The following is an 18398-nucleotide window of genomic DNA, read 5'->3' as shown; positions in this document are numbered from 1 at the left end:
TGGGAGTGGGGATCGTAGCTCCTGGAATGAATTTATCAAACCAATCACAGCAATTATAATTAGAATACAAACTAACTGAACGCTAAGCATGAAATACATTTGCAGAAAACCTGAGCTGCATAAAATTAAGCCCTCTGTGGTGGTATTTCGAGGTATGTCATTAATACATGGAGGAGGGGTTGGAACAGATTCTCTTCTTAAATATCTTGTTCTGGTTGCATTAAAGACGTCAGCTAGTGTTGACAAGAAGTAAGGATGCAGAGCACGAACTGCTACATGCAGAGCTGTAAGACGGATGTCAAAGGGTCACCCAACTGGCTACTTAAGACATCATTCTCTGATGCTCTGTGAAATATGTTCATTGGGCATCAATTCAACTCAGGTCTGTGTTAAGAGAAGGGGAGAGCTTCAGGGAAAGTAGAACTTTAATTCTTTGCCTCCATTTTGGGAATGCATTAAACTACAGTGTTAGAAATTTTCCCATGGCTTCTCATTGCTCAGAGAGAAAGATCATTCTTTTAAGATATTTTATTTACTTATTCATGTATTATGTGCTGCAGGGGTCTGTGCTACGGGGTTGCCACATGTGCCACAGGCACCTGTTAAGACTAGAGGGCAGCTTGTAGGAGTTGGTTCTCCCCTTCCATCATATGGGTTCCAGGCATGGAAATCAAGTTGTCCAGGCTTGGTGGCAAACAGCTTTACCCACTGAAACATCTTTGCAGCCCAGAACGTCCGTTCTTACTAGTCTCCTCTCCTCACTGTGGCCTATCTCGACAGTTCTAATGCTTATCTTTCATTTTACCTTGACTCACACTGTCTTTCCCTTGACAGGCTATGAATCTTTGAGGTCAGAGATTTCAATTCCTTATCCCGTGTCTCCAGCATCAGGCATATGCTGCTTGGTCAAGCAGCAGAACAGGTGCTTGGAAAGTGTTGAATGAAGAATGACCAAGTACACAGGTAAATAAGTAACTAGGGATCAAGCCACCCTTCTGCAGCCAGCTCAAAGCCACTCCAGATAAGCCTTCTCCTTTTCTAGTTCTCCCACAACAGAGTCAGCTGTTTCATTCCTGTGGTGGCAACCCAAGACAGTCTTAGGGGAAAAAACTAGCTTTTCATTGAACACCTCTGGAGAGGCAATTCAGGTTTAAAGAGATGCACATGACATGTAGTGGTGACTAGGTCAAGCACTACAGAGCTTCTTAGAACATTCCTTTTTTAATAGAAGCCCTGAGTTTTTCCTGTGATCCTGGTTAGGAGAGGAGGTGTCAGATGAGAGACTTCAGACCGTGTCTTCTGGCCTCTTTCCAGATAAAATATGTTTTTTTTTTTTTTTTAAAAAAAGGCTGTATATAGAGTTGCCATGTAATAACCTTCACCCAGTTCCCCCAGTGTGGAAAAGATCACAAGCTGGACATAACCATTGGTACAAGTGACACCCCTACTTCAGACTTAGTTTTAAATACGTCTGTGTGTGTTTGCATACTTTACAGTTTTGGTAATGGCTCCTTCCTTTCTTCCACTCTGGAGAGCACCAGAGGAAGGGGCTCAGGCTGATCTATCCCAGCACAGAACTTGGCTCCTGCTGGAACCTGTGTGGCTTATAGTCTTCTCTTGTGCAGAGCAGGTGACCGATAATCGTCCACATACGCACTTAAACTTGTAGTCAGCGCGTGTGCAAGCGGCAGGAACAACATTTTAAGGCAGAAAAGCGGAGCATGAAGCCTCTAATATTTTAGAGGCCAAAAGTTGGCCATTTTCCCCAATTGTGAATTGGCAAATCGGCTAATCGCTCCAAAGCGACCCTGGAATCGAGCTGTGATCGCCAGAGAGCGCAGTTTTTAGGACCCCCCCATCTCTTCAGCCCTGGGCTGGGGAAGTAGGAAGGCTTCGCACGGGCCCCAGGGCTCCTCCTGCTGCTTACCCCCACTTTCACCCCTTTCTTCCCTGGGGCCGGACTGTTTCACCCCGTCTCCAGGCAACAGCCAGGCGCGCCAGGCGGGACGTCATTTCCTGAAGAGCCCGCGGGGGGACGGGGCGGGGAGGGGGAGGGGCGAGGGGGCGGGGCCAAGTCCCGGCTGGCGACGGCGGCGGCGTCGGAACTCGCTGGAAGACTCGGCCCGGAGCTGCTCAACAGTTCGCAAAGTCCGGGCTCCCGGCCGCGTGGCTCCGTGTGCGCCCGGGCGGCGTTGGGGCGCGGGGGGCCCGGGCTGCTGCATGGTGGGCGGCCCGGGACATGCCCCGCACCCCCCCGCCGGACGCCCGCGTGCCTCCTCTGGCTGCGACTGCTCCGGACTCTGAGACTAGATTGATCGGCGCCCTAACTTCTTTCTGACTTTGGGGTCCCCCAGCCCTAGAAGAACGGGCAACTCGGCTGGGGGAGCCCCGGACATGGTGTGACGGGGCGGGCGGCGTGGCTGCGCCCCCCACTGCGGCCACCCGCGGTCCCCGCGCCTTCCGGCATGTAGCTGCTGTTCCCGCTCCCCACCGGCCTCCAGCCGCAGTCTCCGCGACCTCCGGCCTCCAGGCGCCAACTCTTTGTCCCCTAGGATCCCGCCGCGGTCCTCGGGATTGTAGCCGCCGTCTCTTCGTCCTCCGAATACCAGTTTCACCTGCCTTCGCGCCCCTGGGACACCAACCGCGGTCCCTGCCACCTCCCCAGGATCCAGCCACCGCTCCAGCTCACCCGCACCTCCCCAACCCACCCTGCAGCCGTCGTCTCCGCTCTCCGGGCCAGTCTAGACTGCAGCCGCCGTCTCCGCGTCTACCCCAAACCCAGACTTCAGCCGTGACCCCCGCGCCCCCGGGAATCCAGCTGTCGCGCCGCTGGCCGCAGGTGCAGCAGCCGCCCCGCGCCGCGCGCCCGGTGTGCGGCCCGGCCTCGGCGGGGAGATGAACGCACAGCTGGACGGCCTGTCGGTGAGCTCGTCCTCCACCGGCTCGCTGGGCTCGGCGGCGGCGGCGGGCGGCGGCGGGGGCGCGGGGCTGCGGCTGCTGTCTGCCAACGTGCGCCAGCTGCACCAGGCGCTCACGGCGCTGCTGAGCGAGCCCGAGCGGGAGCAGTTCACTCACTGTCTCAACGCGTACCACGCGCGCCGCAACGTCTTCGACCTGGTGCGCACCCTGCGAGTCCTGCTGGACAGCCCGGTCAAGCGGCGTCTGCTGCCCATGCTGCGTCTGGTCATCCCGCGCTCCGACCAGCTGCTCTTCGACCAGTATACGGCCGAGGGCCTCTACTTGCCCGCCACCACCCCCTACAGGCAGCCAGCCTGGGCCGCTCCCGACGGCGCGGGGCCCGGGGAGGTGCGGCTCGTGAGCCTCAGGCGCGCCAAGGCCCACGAGGGCTTGGGCTTCAGCATCCGCGGGGGCTCGGAACACGGCGTGGGCATCTACGTGTCTCTAGTGGAGCCGGGCTCCCTGGCAGAGAAGGAAGGCTTGCGGGTCGGGGACCAGATTCTGCGCGTCAACGATAAATCTCTAGCCCGGGTGACCCACGCAGAGGCTGTCAAGGTAGGGCTATGGTTTATGAGAGTGATAGAGGACAGTACAGGCGGTTTAGTGCTGCTGTCTTTTATACCAAATTGCTTGACCTTTCTGGTCTCCGTTGTTGGTTTGTTTTGCCTCCCTGCCCCGATTTTAAAAGAGGATCGTCTAATTTGTGGCACAGATAGGTGTTCTGAGCAGGGAGGAAATGGCTATTCTTGCCTTGGGTGACCTAAAGGGTAAGGCACATACACACTATCACATAAACAAATGTCTGGTCACAAAGTGTGAAAAGGACTGTGGGTCGTTAGAAGCGTTAGAAAAGAGCCCCTGCTTGACATTGAGTAATTAATGCTCCCCCCCCACCACCACCACCCACTTTATTGCTGCCCTGCTGTTCTCTGGATCCTGTAGGCTTTTTGCCTCTAAAAGAAAGTTCTGCCCCACTGCTAGTGACCCAGGAGGAGACTGGGTGACCACAGAGCTGGGGCTGATCCTGCTATTTGTGGGCTAGCTGGTGTGTGCTGGAACAAGCCAGACCAGAGAAGTGGCTCCTAACTTTGTTACAAACTAGGCTTTTCCCAGAACGTCAGAAATGAACCCATAGTCCCATGAAAGTATGCACGGTTTTTCAAGTGTCTGTTAATTGAGAAAAATAACCTCACCACAACCAGCTAGTAGGAACTTAATCCTGCTGTCTGGAGGAGCATTCATGCTTGCTAATCTCATCGCCCAGGGTGAGTGAATGAAAGCCAGCCAGTTGGAGTATGAGCTACAGTGTTTGGTCTGTGGGTGGATCTAAGGAGCTTTCTCTCATAAGTATGTAGCCTGCTTATTAAACGAGAAGTGAGGAGTTTGAAGGAAAGGAATGGCAGCTCATTGTCCATCCTGTATGGAGAAATGCTTCCCCTGGTATCCTGGTCCACCTCACACAGTTGTACCAAACCAGGCGCACTGGCTGCTGGGAAACTCCTAGGCAGCAAAAGTCAGGGGCTGCTTCCTGTGTGGCTCATGGCCAGGTGAGTTAGGCTGACTGCTTGTGTGTGCACCTTGGATACCAAAATCTTGTCTCTGACACTGGTCTGCCTCATTTGCTTCTCTACTCAGAGACCTAATTTTGGGAGGCCCCTGAGGTTTCTGAAAAATTCTCCCCCGTATCCAGAGAAAGCCTAATGGCTTTTGATTATTCTGGGGGCCAGCAGAGAAAGCTCTTTGTGGGCTTTCCATTTTCCCATGCCCCTCCCCCAACATATTCTCTCCTCTTTATCTTGTATCCTATATATCTAAGAAGAAATAGTCCATTCGTGTTGTCCTAAGAGGATCAAGTTCCCAAAATGATAAATTTATGCTCTAAAGAGATTTGATCCAAATGTCATTTATAAGCACAGAATCAAGTTTAGGGGTAATTTGTAGAGCCTGGAGTCACTTAATCATCGATACGTGAGAGACTTTGAAAAGGCCACCTGAACATGAGCAACACAGGCTCGTTCTTCAGTTTATACCTCAGATCTGGCTGTAACACTCAGTTTCTAGCCTCAAAGAGATCACTATCAGGACAGTATGCCTCAACTTCCCTGAGCTGCTCCAGGGTGCTAGTGAGCCATGCTCAGGTGAGCACCTAGCACCAGCTCCTGCTTTCTGTTTGCAGAGGCACACCTCCACTCTCCAGGCATAATTCAGGAAGCCTGCAATGGAACACTTGCCCTGAGGTTGAATGGAATTAGAATAGGAGCATCCTTGAACTGTGGCATCTGGAGCCAGGGGCCTGTGTGAGCTGAGCTGACTTACATGTCTGTCTTCCTCCTGCTGACTACTAAGTGCAGTGTGCTTCTGGCCCAAGGGAGCCCCTCTTCTACCAGTGTCAGACACATGATCTTAGGACCCTTCAGAAGCATCAGGCACAATGGGTGTTTTATCATTCAAAACCCAAGTAACAAAGGGGACAGAATTTACAGTGTGAATATAGAACAGTGGACACCACTGCAGGGTTGTATCATGTGCACGTGAACACCTGGAGAACTGTTGACATATTTCTACAAAATGCAGAAAGTCCCTTCTCTGAGATCCAGGAGACACAAGTTGCCATCACCTGGGAATTTTGTATGTGGGCAGGGCTCCAATGTCAGTGGGTAGTGGTCCTAGCTGGGCTCCAGTCTTCATTCAGTGTCCCTGAATGTTTACAAGTGTCTTGTTTCTGTCCCAAAATCCCCTGATCTATCTAGTAGAAGATGCCTTTTTAATTTTAAAAATCTGTATTTTTCGTTTATGATGCAGAAAGGAAGTGAACCTCAGAACTCTCCCAGAAGAGAGATTAATTCTATATGTACATATATAACAGAAAGAGAATCCAATTAAAATAAACTCTAAGAATCAAAGTGTTGGAGCACCTGGGCTTCAAAGAGGAACACAGCCTTTAAAGAGAGGGATCAAGTAAACCAAAGTTCACTCAGCTTCTTTCCCTGATAGGTCTTACATTCATTGATATGCAAGCAATTTGCTGAGGATTTTATCCTGGGCCCCACAGGGTTCCTGTTCCTCTAAATTCCAGCTATCAAATCAGCAGTGACAGGTCCAGATTAAGCAAATCACTTACTATTTAAAATTATGTTGAAATGTTTGATTTTTGAGAGAGAGAGAGAGAGAGAGAGAGAGAGAGAGAGGGAGGGAGGGAGGAGGGAAGGGGGGGGGGGGGGAGGGAGGGAGAGAGAGGGAGGGAGGGAGAGAGAAAGAGAAGGCTACTTTGCAATAAGATTCAAACTCGTAATTTAAAAGAAAAAGTATACCTTGCAAAGGTCTACAGACAAATACATTAAATCAGTCAGCCAAGAGGTTCATAGACTTCTTGCTGCATTAAGTTCTGCTGAATGCTTGCTATGTATGACCTTGGACGAGTCTCTGATATGATCTGCTCCAGGCTAGATGAGTCTGGGGCTGTCCAAGGTCCTTCTCAGCTCTGGAAGTCTGCGATTTGCTTGAAATGTGCTACCCAGAAGGCATGTAGACCATCTGATCTGCTGTGTTCTTGTTCTTTTGGAATTGCCTTCAATTAAGGCAAAAAGAATTGGCTAAGATTTGGGAAAAGAGAAGCTTGGCACTCCTGGGTAACTTAGTGCTAAATCAGGAAATCCATGTGTTACACACTGTACTGATGGGCCCGCCTGCCGTCTCTCACCCCCATCTCTCGACCTAGGAACACCAGCCCTGGTGTGAGTCCAAAGGGGAGTGGGAATTGCCAGTAGGATTGGGACGCAAACAGGAACATCTTGCATTCACTGGAGAACAAGTCCACTCACCCACTGGCTCTTTTAGTCCCTTGTTGATAATAGGTAGCAGCACTTAGGATCTCTGTGTGTGAGTGTGTGTGCGTGTGCGTGCGCGCACACACATTCAAGAAGTGCTTCATAAAAATTAAACAGCCTTCATTGCCATCCCAGCATTCCCACAGGTAAATCTGAGTAGCAAATTAGAATCTGAAATGTTCCAGACGTTAAGAAGTGTTTGTGGGCCCTTCCAATTAATTAGAACAATCACTTTGCCCCTTTCTTTGCATAATAACCCAGGAAGAATCTGTCAGAATTAATAGAAGTCATTATATTTGGTTCAGCAGGTTCAAGAAATGACACAGTTGTCATTTTACATTGTCTTGGTTAGTGAAGCCACTATATACTCTTATCACTTCCAGAATTGGATCTGCAGCCTACTTTCTTGCACCTGGTCTCTTCCTGAGCTCCACTTGGAAGCCGTGGGTATATACTGTCTCCTCTCTGCCCCTGCAACAATTCTTGGTTCTCATGAATCCTGTCAGCCATGACATGCAGAGAGTCTACTCTTGGCTGCCTCATGCCTGTAGTCCAGGCCCAGGAGAGGGTCTGTGTCTTTAATGCAGTCTTGTATATTTATTTGGCTCAGGCTGACACTTGAGGCTTTAGAAAAGGATGCTCGTGTCAGGCAAATCCTCTTGCAGCTGGTTATTTGCTATTAAATCAAAGCACCGTTTTTCCAGTACTGGCTTTGTATCGGAAGCATTGACGGTTTTGAAGTATTGAAGATTTCTTGTCTTCTGTCTTGAAGCTGGACATGAAAGAGGTAGAGAATCAGCTTTGTGACTTCTGTCATCCCCATCTGCTGACAACCCCAGGGCTGTTTATGACTAGCCTCAGGCATTTATTTGGATAGAGCTGCAGAGAGAAGTGAGGGGGTCCTCCCACCCCAATATCCCAGGCTTTTGTATGTACACCTCTGCCTGCCTCCAGCCACACACAGGAACACAGCCCCACGTGCACCTGTCAAGTGCAGGCCAGTCAGTCATCCCTGTGCTTTCTGTCTGCTTATGCATGTCTTCTTGGATTCTTAATCTTCCCTCCATCCTGCAAAGGGCTTTGCACAGAAGCTGGCATTCCGAGGGGATTAGGACTCCAACTGGCTTTCTAGCAAGGCTAGCAAGGCTCTTTTATGGCTTTTGGTTCCCATTGCTTAGGCACACCACTTCAGTCCCCAGCCAGGACCAGAGAATCTGATTAGAAGAAATGACATTAAATGGCTAGAAGGAGCTGGAGGCTGAAATACCAATCTTTGCACGCCCATTCCTTTTCTCTCTCTCTCTTTCTCTTTAAACCCCCAAGCCAGAATGCAAGCTGGAGTCTAAGCTCACACAGATGTCTAATTGTGCCACGGGATGGGGGTGCTTTCTAAAAGTTTCTGGGCTGCAACATTTCCTTTTACTTTCACAGGCAGGCAGGTGCAGAGCGGGAAGCAGGCTTTCGGTTGCTCTCCCTTCGTTCCAGCTATCAGCTGCTGGCAGCAGGGCAGAGGGCCAGAGAACATGCGCCTTGCCTTTGATTTCCTTATCTTTTAATTTTTTGAGATCAGATTTATGTGTGTAAGGGTGTGTGTGTGTGTGTGTGTGTGTGTGTGTGTGTCTCAGAGACAGGGAGGGGAAGGGAGGAAGCAGGTCAAGGTTGATATCAGGTGTCCTCATCTATGACTCTCTACCTTACTTTTTGAGATAGGGTCTCTCACTGAACCTATAGTTCAACAGTTTGGCTAGATTGACTAGCCAGTGAGCTCCAGGAATCTACGTCTTCCCTTTCCCCACTGCCCAGAGCTACAGTTACATTTACAAATATTCACTGGGACCCCTGGCTTTTTACCTGGGTGCTGGGGATCTGTACTGAGATCCTGATGTTTGTGCAGCTGACACTTTACTCACTGAGCCCCTTCTCCAGCCATGGAAAGCATTTTTAAGTTTATAGCCAAATTGAGCAAGATGAAGATGCCCTATACATGCTCCGCCCCCAACCATTTACAGCCTCCCCCAGGGTTGCATCTCTCCTGAGGTGAACTTGTTACAGTTGTGATGTACGTTTCCACAGCCTCATCCTGCAGAGCTGAGCTGGCATTCTTCCTCTACAGTTCCACCTTGGCTTTAGTGGATCACATCTGCAGTGGGCAGCTGTTCTGGCCTCCTGTGTCACTTCATTGCCTCCAGGGGAGGGAAGATCCTGGAGGTTCCTGACTGGAAGCTAGCCTGAGGGATATGGAGTCAGCATCCTTGAAGGCAAAGTCAGAAACCCTCTGAGAGGCAGGCAGACTTCTTAACTTGAGCCTAACAATGGGAGCCATTTGAGAATTACTGAGAGACTCTTACCTCAAAACAAAGTAACAAGTTTCTGCCCATCTCATTGTCCACTAGAGACATTCTCTGAGCCACAAACCTGTGGCTTTAGGAGTCACAGAGGAATAGGACACAACCCCAGCCCATAGCGTGTCAAGTAGCAGGATACAGTTCCAGACATCCACAGGTCACCAAGCATTTCTAGTTTATGACCATCCTGGTGCCTTTGCATCCTTGTCACCATCTTGAAAGAAGTACCCTCACCCCATGCCATCTTTCTAACCCTTGATCCTCTTGGTTTCTTTTAGCACATCTGTCACCACAGATGGGCAGTTCCTTATGTTTGCCAACCATCCACCTCCTCACCACATAGAAGCTGCACAGTACTGACTGTGCTTGGTTCTGGCAGCTCCAGCATGCCTCCAGTGGCTCCCTGTAGGCACACATTTATTGGATGAATAGAATGATGTCCCGACCCTGGCTAATAAGGATTCCTTCATTCCTGAGTGTGATATCTAAGGAAGTCCATGTGTAGACACTGGATGGAAACCCGAGGGAAGCTGTAAGCTGTTGCGTGTGGTTTGCATGATGCTGACTGAACCTCCACCATGGAATGGTGAAATGGGCATAGAACTTCCACCTGCCTCCTTCTGAGATGCTCCCGGCTATCTGGCGAGGGACTGGTGAGAAAGCACTTGAAACCCTCTACTTCTATTTTATTTAAAGACTCTAAAAAGCTGTAGTATATGTCTGGGGAGGCAACAGCTTTTCCCACCTTCTGTGGCCTACATCCACTCTGTGAGACCCTGCTGGCAAGTAAATTTATCACTTTGCTCTTCATTTTGAAGCCACGTTCCCAGAAGTGACTTATTTCAGCAGTGTGATTGTGTCTGTGCTTCCAAAATAGAATCGTTTATGCATTCCCATGCAATCAATGAGCCAATTTGGGGTGAGGTTCATCTGGCTTTGGGGTTTTTATTAAAGCAATTTTAAGCTTCAGGAAGCCCCAGCATGCGCCAGACCAGGTCTCCAGTAACCACACCTGCCCTTCAACACAGCATCCTTCAAGAATGTAGAAGTGAATCTGCTTCATTTCTTTTCCAGTCCCAGCACCTTTGCCTCCTTCTCCGTTGAGAATTCCTGTCCCTTCTGCTAAATTGGCTGTGGCTGGGCTTCAGCTGGCAGCCAGCTCCATGGCTTTTCTTCCCTCCCCACCTGACTTTGCTAATATCAGCATCCTCTTGACTCAGAATGCAAAGCAGATATATCAGCCTTCTCCACGTAGTCCCAAGATGGCCTTGTTCCTGGGTTCCGAAGCTCAGGGTGCAAGAAGGGACATAGGAAAGTGACGTTAGAAAGGGCATTTGCAGCCAGGTATGATGGCACATGCCTAGAACCAGTTCTCTAGAAGGGCAAGGCAGGGTCATATATTTGAGACCAACCTAAGTTTCGGAGGTAGAGCCAGGCCAGCCTGGACTGTATGGAAAGATTCTAAATAAACAAACAAACTAACTAATTAGTAGGAAAATGGGGTATTTATAATTATTTCGAGTTTGCTGCTAGCTTGTTAATTAATAAATGTTAGCTTTAAGCCAGCGTTAGAACTGATAAATCCTCCAGGCAAGCCCTATCCACACCCACACTGACGTTTGGGAAATCTTACTTTGCTTCAGGATTCCTGCCTCCAACCACATCCACACACAGGCTTCCGCAGAGGTGCTGGGGATGTATGCAGTTGGTAGAGGGCTTGCCTCGTGCAGGTGAAGTCCTGGCTTCAATCCTCAGGACCATGTAAACTGTGCATGGTGGTACAAACCTATAGGTCCAGCACTGGAGAAATTGAGGCAGGAGAATCAGAAATTCAAGGTCATCTTGGCTTCTTATGAAGTTCTCTAATTCCTGGGCGATAGGAGACCCTATCTTGAAAGCAAAGAACAAACTGAACCCACCCGGGCACCCTCATAAGCCCCATGCAACCTGGATCCCCCTTTTGAGCATTATTCTCGTGTGTAAGGTCAGCTGATAGAGATAAAGCCTAAGGGAAAGTGGTCTGTAGATGGAGTTTGGAGGTGACTCTGGATTCACCCATTAGTGTTCCTTAGCTGGGATCTTGGGCAGGCCTCCTTGTCTCTCTGTGACTCAGACATCCCCAATACTGCACATGGCTCACGCTCCTCACAAGCACGCCGTTGTTCATTATATCATCACATAGTCAAAGTTTGAAGAATCTGGCCGTGGATGTCCCACTGCAAGCACCACAGTGAAAAATATTGTCAGTCGCTCCAATGTGGCTTCGAAAACCTTTTAGTGTGCCTACTTAATTACTGGGTTCTGTTGCTTGTTTGTTTTGCTTTGCTTTTAAGTATTATCGGAAGAAACATAGCAGGACTTGGGCCCTGTGCGGTTGCCTATAGCTGTTTGAATTGCAGAGTCATGTGCACAGTGTAGTCGGTTTCCAAATTTCCTTTAAAATGCAATGACTCCTATCTGGCATCTGGTATCTACAATTTTGTTTTATAGCCACAAGAAAGCTCTGTGGATAAATGGAACTGGGTGTTCCCTCCTGCCTTTTGATTATTTTCTTGTGAGGCCTAAAATAATGGGAGGCCAATGGGACAGATGCATGGCCTAGCAGCACAGGGAGGCCAGCCTTGTTTGTCCCTGGTCTCCTCAGCACCTTTCCCTGATGAGCTCCCCAGGGGTCCCCATGCCGGAGGAGAGGAGGCTGCTATTTCCAGAGCCCATTAAAGCAATTAATGCAGGTGAGAGTTTGATTTGATAGCACAGGCTTTTTGTACTGAAGAAGAAGAAAAAAACCCGTGTAATTGATTTAAACCACATCTGAAACGGTACGCAAGGCCACTTTAAGAGGTTTCTGATTAAGAAATATGGTCCAGTTTTTAGAAGTTCATCTTCCATGTAGCTATGTAAGAGTGCTCTCAGATTTGAGAATAGGGGCTTTGCTTCTGCCTTTTAACCGGCTGGCTCAAGTGGGGGAGGGGCTCCTTTGTAGTGTGTGGACTCAGCTTATGCTCCTTGCCTTCCTTCCTTCCCCCGCCCTCCCTGCCTCCCTGCAAAGGCCAGCACTTTCATAACTTCTCTTCCTGGAGCCCTGCTGTCCCTCTCAGTTCTTCTCTCAAGACTTCGTCCAGGCTTAACTATGGCCAGTACATATGGATTCTTTCTACTCCTCCCTCACCTCTGGCCCTGGTGTCTCTGATGTCCTTCTGTGACTCCAGTATATGCTGATGCTCCCCATCAGTAGCTTTGACCTGCCCTTCTTTGCCAGTCTCCTATGGGGATGATGGCTCCAGCCTCAGTACAGTAGGACTGTCTGAGCCCGATCCTTCACAGGTTATCTCAGAACATACTTCTTATCACCACCACCACCACCACCATCATCATCATCATCATTTCCGCTGCCCTCATCAGAGTGTGCCCCTCTGCTCTGTCTTCCATTCTGTTTGGGACTTGCCTTCTCTAGAACCCTGCTCTTGAGTTGGAAGATCACAAGGCAAGGGTCAGATTTTCTAACTTACCCTCCAGGGTGTTCGGCCTCCTCTACATTTACCTGCAGACAGTTTTCTTTTTTTTTTCCCAGCTGATCCTGAAGTGTAACTCTCACACATCAAGCCTCTGTGCACCCATCCCCCACTGCCTCTCTCCCCTGCCATCACTTCCGGCTACCCTATCCATCCCTGTGCAGCCATCTGATGAGGGAGCCCAACAAGGAGGCAGCCCTGCCTTTCCTGGGTATTTTGTATTTAATGGTAGACTTCGAGGATAACAGTCACACTGGTATTTCTCCCTTTTGACTGTCCTTTTAACTTTATGTTCTTCCTCTCTGGCAACACCCTGACCTTTGTCAAGTGTTGAGGTTTTGGGTTTTGTTTGATGGTTTATTTGTTTATTTGTTTTGTTTGGCTTGGCTTTGTTTGAGATCAGGTCTCTTTATTCACCCCTAACTGGGCTCTTTACTTAGAGCAGGCTGGCTTTGAACTCACAAAGATCCTCTTGCCTTTGACTCAGTGCTGGTATTAAAGACATGTGCCACTATACCCGGCTTTGTCAGGGTTTTATGAAAATTCTCTGCTAGATGACTATCACGTCCACTCAGTCCCCTGCCCCCTCTCCCCGAAGGGTAGTCCAGTGTCTGATGAATCATCTTGTATGGTACATTCCCTGACCTCATCCACACATCCATCAAAGCAGGATCAGCAGACTTGGGGCTCACGCCTGTAAAAAGCCAGTAGTCACCCACCAATCATTTGGTTGGATAAGTCTAAGGTCCAGTTTGCTTCCTGGGAAAAGTCTACTGGGTCTTTAAAGCAAAATGCTTCTCTCTCTCTCTCTCTCTCTCTCTCTCTCTCTCTCTCTCTCTCCCTCTCTCTCTCTGTGTGTGTGTGTGTGTGTGTGTGTGTGTTTGTGTGTGTGTAAAGGGTTCAGTTGAAAAAATGTTAGACCAGCAAGATACTTCAGCTAATAGAAGGGTTTCAACCTGGATCAGTTCCCAGGACCCACAGAAAGGTGGAAGGAGAGAAGAGATCCCATAAGTTTGTTCTCTTACCCCCATGTACATACCCACACATACTCTCTACACAAGCCATACATGCCCACAATAATAAATGAAGTAATTTCTCAGATTCAGAAGAGCACATACATAAGAAAAATAGCAGAGGAACTGGAGAGAGGAGGAGAGCATCTGTTGCTCTTGCAGAACACCTGAGTTCAGTTCCCAGCACTAATGTGGAAGTTTGTAACCAATACATAATTGTGGTTTCCGAGGGATCGCGCCCTCTTCTGAGCCTACTAAGCTTGGATGTGGTGTGCACACATCTACATGCAGGTAAAACACTCACAAACTAACGAATCTTAAAAAAAAAAAAAAAAAAAAAACAGAGAAAAAAAAGCAGAGGGGTCTTAGACTATAGATAACTCATCTACTAGAAAGTGCTTCCTGTTTATAATTTGACTTATGTGTTTCCAGTTCCCCATGAGAACGGTTTTGGGAGTCTCCACACACCTGCCTGGCTGGCTGCAGTGGTGCAGTTGTCTGTCCACTGCTTTTACTCAGTGATGTATCAAGACAGCCCTCCCACCTTGACAAATGTTTCTAGTGTGTGATTTTTAATGATCACATAATACGTTGAAAGGAAGATGTGTGATTTATTTAACGAATTTCTTCTCGTTGGGCAGCTTGTGTTTTCAGTGTTATCCATATTGCCGGGTTCCACGTTGTGGCACATTAATCTTTAAGTACGTTGGTAATAATTCCTTGGGCTATCTCTCTGGGGGGTGGTGTTGGCTCAGGGGAGAGGCATAATTTTCAGACCTTTGGTAACCGTGCCAAACTGCTGTTAGGAAGGAAATTGGTTTTTGATAGTCCTTCCCACCCATGTGAGAACCCTCATTTCTAAGCATCTGTGCCCACGCTGGATGTTGTATTTCTTTTCCCTTTTCCAAGCTGATAGACCAAACACTATCCCATGTCTGTGGTCTGAGGATGTGGATGTATTTATGCTTTTTGGTATGTAACTTCTTATTGGTATTCTGTCTATTTAATCACAAGTTTTGTATTCAATGTTATCAACTTTATCAATCTCTTTCTTTCTGACATCTGCTGGGTTGGCTTTTAGAAGATGGCTGGTCCTCCACCTGGCATTCAGATTCCTCAGGCTGAAGGGGAGGAATTATAAGGAAGTAAATTGGAAGCCTGCTGCCTTTTCAGCCGAGAAAGGTCAGCAAGCAGGGCTGAGGCTGGGACAAGTCTGGGGGAAAATCAACCCCTCCATGTGTCTACTCCTAGGCCATGAAATTGACATTGATAGAAACAGACCTGTGCTGAGGATATTGATCCCAGGCCATAAAACACACCATTGCAAACCCATCGAGACTCATCTTGAGCAATTGTATTTATGATTGCTAGAGCATTGTTACAGAGAGAGAGAGAGAGAGAGAATAAGAGAGAGAGAATAAGAGAGAGAGAATAAGAAGACAAAAATTAAAGGAACATTTGAAAAGCAATTTATTTCGATTATAAGGCACTTAAAGGCTGCCTGGTGAGCAGTTAAAAACTCACAATGAAGCAATCGATGTCTTTCTGGAAGACTCTGCCTTCATCTTGGGAGTTGTGGTCACTGTCACCTCCCAAGGTCAGGGAGTCACCTCCCCCAACACTTTGCTTTTTTTGTTTGTTTGTTTTTGTTTTGTTTGCTGATGTTTTTGCTGATGTTTTTTGTTTGTTTGTTTTTGTTTGTTTGCTGATGTTTTTTAAATTACTTTTGAACAGCAAGCTGAAACCCACTAAGCTATTAGGAGTGATGACAGTGAAGAACAGAGGCTTCTAGATGTCTAATCTGTATCCTGGGATCTATGTTCCCAGGACAGGAGTGAAGGTTCCTTCTTTCACAAAGCACAGACATGTGTTGTGGACATTGATCCCAGAGCATAAAAAACTCCATTGCAAACCCATTGGCACTCTCCAAAAGACTTTGGAGAAGTTGAAAGACTCAAAGGAAAGAAAGAGGAAGGGAACAAACCCAGGGAGGCTCCCATGAAAGCCAAAGCTCTTTTCTGGTTTTGTTAGGATACGTTATACACAGTGGTGGGTTTCATCCTTCATGGCCATAGTAGTATATTTTGCTCATATTTACCTCTCATTCCCCCTGACCTCCTTTGCCCGGTTAGCACTCCTTCTTCCATGGTCTGTGCATGGTGTGTGTGTGTGTGTGTGTGTGTGTGTGTGTGTATGACTTGGTTGGTTCCATAGGGTTGATAACAGGAGCTTGGTTGATGGGTTATTATAAGACCATGGGCAACTTTCCACTGGTGACCTCTATGAAGATGTATGCTTCCTCCCCCAGCAACTGTTACCTGTGTTTCCCCAGGGAGGGGTGGGGCCCCAGGAGCCCTTTGAAAGGCAAATTTTGTAACATTAAAGAAACTCCCTCTTGTTCATCACCTTCTGGCCTTCCTCCTGGGGCTGCCACACTTCCCAGTTCTAAGAGCCCACTTCCTGTGCATGGAATCATGTTTCCCTGAAGTTGTCCTTCGTGTATATGACATGTTCTTTCAGGATGTTTACATGGAGCTGTGGTACAGGAAAAGGTGCTGGAGGACTGGCACAGATTCCCCCAGGGAAGGTGTTTCCTTACAGATCAAGCATACAGATCCAGAACAGACCACACCTCATGTAGTCCCCAAGGTGTCATGCAGATGTTGGTGATGCTGTCATGAAGCTGTGGTTCACTGATTGTATATTCTTACCAGACCACAAAACAAGTATGCCATCATCTCAAGACAATACAGAAATAACAGTGTGCGACTTCTGTGTAAGGAGATGTATATAACTCAAGTGTATTCTTAGACCAAACCCGAGAGAGGAGGGAGACATCAGAGTTATTGTGGGAAGTATTCTGCCTCTAACTGCACGGAAGTTTTTAGTTCTAGAGCTGTGCTGAGATTTCAGGGTCATGTGTTCATCCTCCATTGTCTGTGTCAGGGAGGACCAGCCACACTAGTGAGATTTAACACCCTCTCGAAACTCTACCTGATTAATTTACTTATTTTTTATATGTTTTAATAATATTTCTTCATAGGTAAAAAGTGATAAGTGACGTAAATGTTAAAAGTGGATCATTAAAAAGACAGAGGTAGCTGGGCATGGTGACGCATGCCTTGATCTCAACACTCAGGAAGCAGAGGCACGTGGAGTTTTGGGAGTTTGAGGCCATCCTGATTGACATAGAGTAGCCAGGGCTGTGCAGACAGATCTTGTCTTTTTTTTTTTTTTTTAAAGCAGAGTGTTCAGAAATTATTATATCAGACTGTAATGATTAGAGGGCCAGGAGAATTCTGGTGGGGGAAGTGTTTGCTACACAGCTGTGAGGACCTGAACTTAATCCCCAGAACCAGGATAAAAGGGGACTACACTACAGTAGTTGTTGTCACAGAACTCCTTTGGCACAATGGGAGTGGAGACAGGAGAATTCCCCAGAAGCTAGCCTGGTGGATGAGAATAGGGGTGGGGGAGGGAGCTTTTATTTATTTGTTTGGTTTTTTTAAAATTTCTTTTCATGTGTCGGGGTGCTTTGAGTACTGTGTATACGTGAATCATGTGCTTGCTTGGTACCCATGGAAGGTCAGAAGTGAACATTGTCTATAAGTGTACCACATACACGCCGTGCCCAAAGAGCCAATAAAGGGCTTGGGATCACCTTGCGCTGGAATTATAAGCAATTGTAAGCCACTGTGTGGGTGCTAGAACCTAACTGGGGGAGGGGGCTCTGCAAGAGCAGCAAGTGCTCATAAGCACTGAGCTATCATTTCCTAAGTCTCAAGAGAGCACATCTTAAACAAGGTGGAAGGTGAGGACCAGCATCTAAGGCTGTCCTTTTAAATCTCTCACACACACAAGGTGACACATGGGTACCAGCACTCTCATGAATACAAATATATCAGACACACTTAAGTCACAGACACACAAATAAAACAAAAATGATCCTAGAAAGTGTGTGTGTGTGTTTCACATTTACATTGAATTCTGAGGTTTCTTGAATCAAAACAAAAAGAGAGATCAGTAGCTGAGTGCCTGTAGTCCTAGCATTTGAGCAGTGGTGAAGGCAGGAAGACCATGATTTAGAGTCCAGCCTGGGATGTTTAGCACAAGTTAAAAAAAGAAAAAGCGAAATGTGAAATGAATTGTTTTATTTTACTAGAGAAGTCACGGGTACTGGAGATGTAACATCCCCACTGGTAGCCATCCCTAAGAGGAAAGCTTTCTGGCCTGCGTTACTGCCTGTTCATTTTATGTGGAACCCCCTGTCTCTTCCTATGTTTCTTCTACCCCTGGATACACCCGAGATCAAGCCAGAGGAATTTTCTGCCTTCCAGTCTGTAGGGAACAACCCGAGATGAAATGATCACCTGTAGTAAGAATGTAGCGAGGTGAACTTGCAGGGCCAGGAGCCCCACGTGCAGAGGCCCGAAGTGGAAAAGGCACCTGACACCGAGAGAAAGCTCAGGTAGCCCGCAAGGGATGCAGCTGCCAGGGGGCAGGGCTGGCGGGGGCCTGATGCACCGCCGGAAAAGGAAGCTTGCTTGGTTTCTCAGAGGCCACAGGGAAGGGAGGTGGACCATTTTCCTTCTAAAAAGATTTGGCCACTCTGCAATGCTGGTCTGGGGGCCGAAAGGAAGGTCCTTCACACAAAAGGGAACCGTTCACGTTAGAGTTTTCATTTCTTGTGTCATTGAAGTACGCTGCTGGGTCAGGGTCCACACTGCCAGTTCTACTTGCTCT

The 18398-nt window shown here is 48.0% G+C and overlaps 1 protein-coding gene across 5 annotated transcripts in view; it reads left to right on the top strand.

Annotated features, from left to right (window-relative positions):
* Positions 1-2135: 2135 nt before the first annotated feature.
* Whrn (whirlin) overlaps positions 2136-18398 on the top strand; it is an 85739-nt gene continuing 69476 nt past the window's right edge. For 4 of the 5 annotated variants that reach the window (XM_028779978.1, XM_028779977.1, XM_028779976.1 and 1 more), the window contains exon 1: positions 2136-3513. In XM_028779978.1, the coding sequence (XP_028635811.1) occupies positions 2896-3513 (618 nt within the window). In that variant the 5' untranslated portion in view covers positions 2136-2895. The remainder of the gene's footprint in view (positions 3514-18398) is intronic. The other variant, XM_028779979.1, reaches the window with a different exon arrangement.

This window comes from Grammomys surdaster, unplaced genomic scaffold, assembly GCF_004785775.1.
Source record: "Grammomys surdaster isolate TR1022 unplaced genomic scaffold, NIH_TR_1.0 363, whole genome shotgun sequence".
Taxonomy (NCBI): domain Eukaryota; kingdom Metazoa; phylum Chordata; class Mammalia; order Rodentia; family Muridae; genus Grammomys; species Grammomys surdaster.
This window is presented reverse-complemented; position numbering and strand designations above follow the sequence as displayed.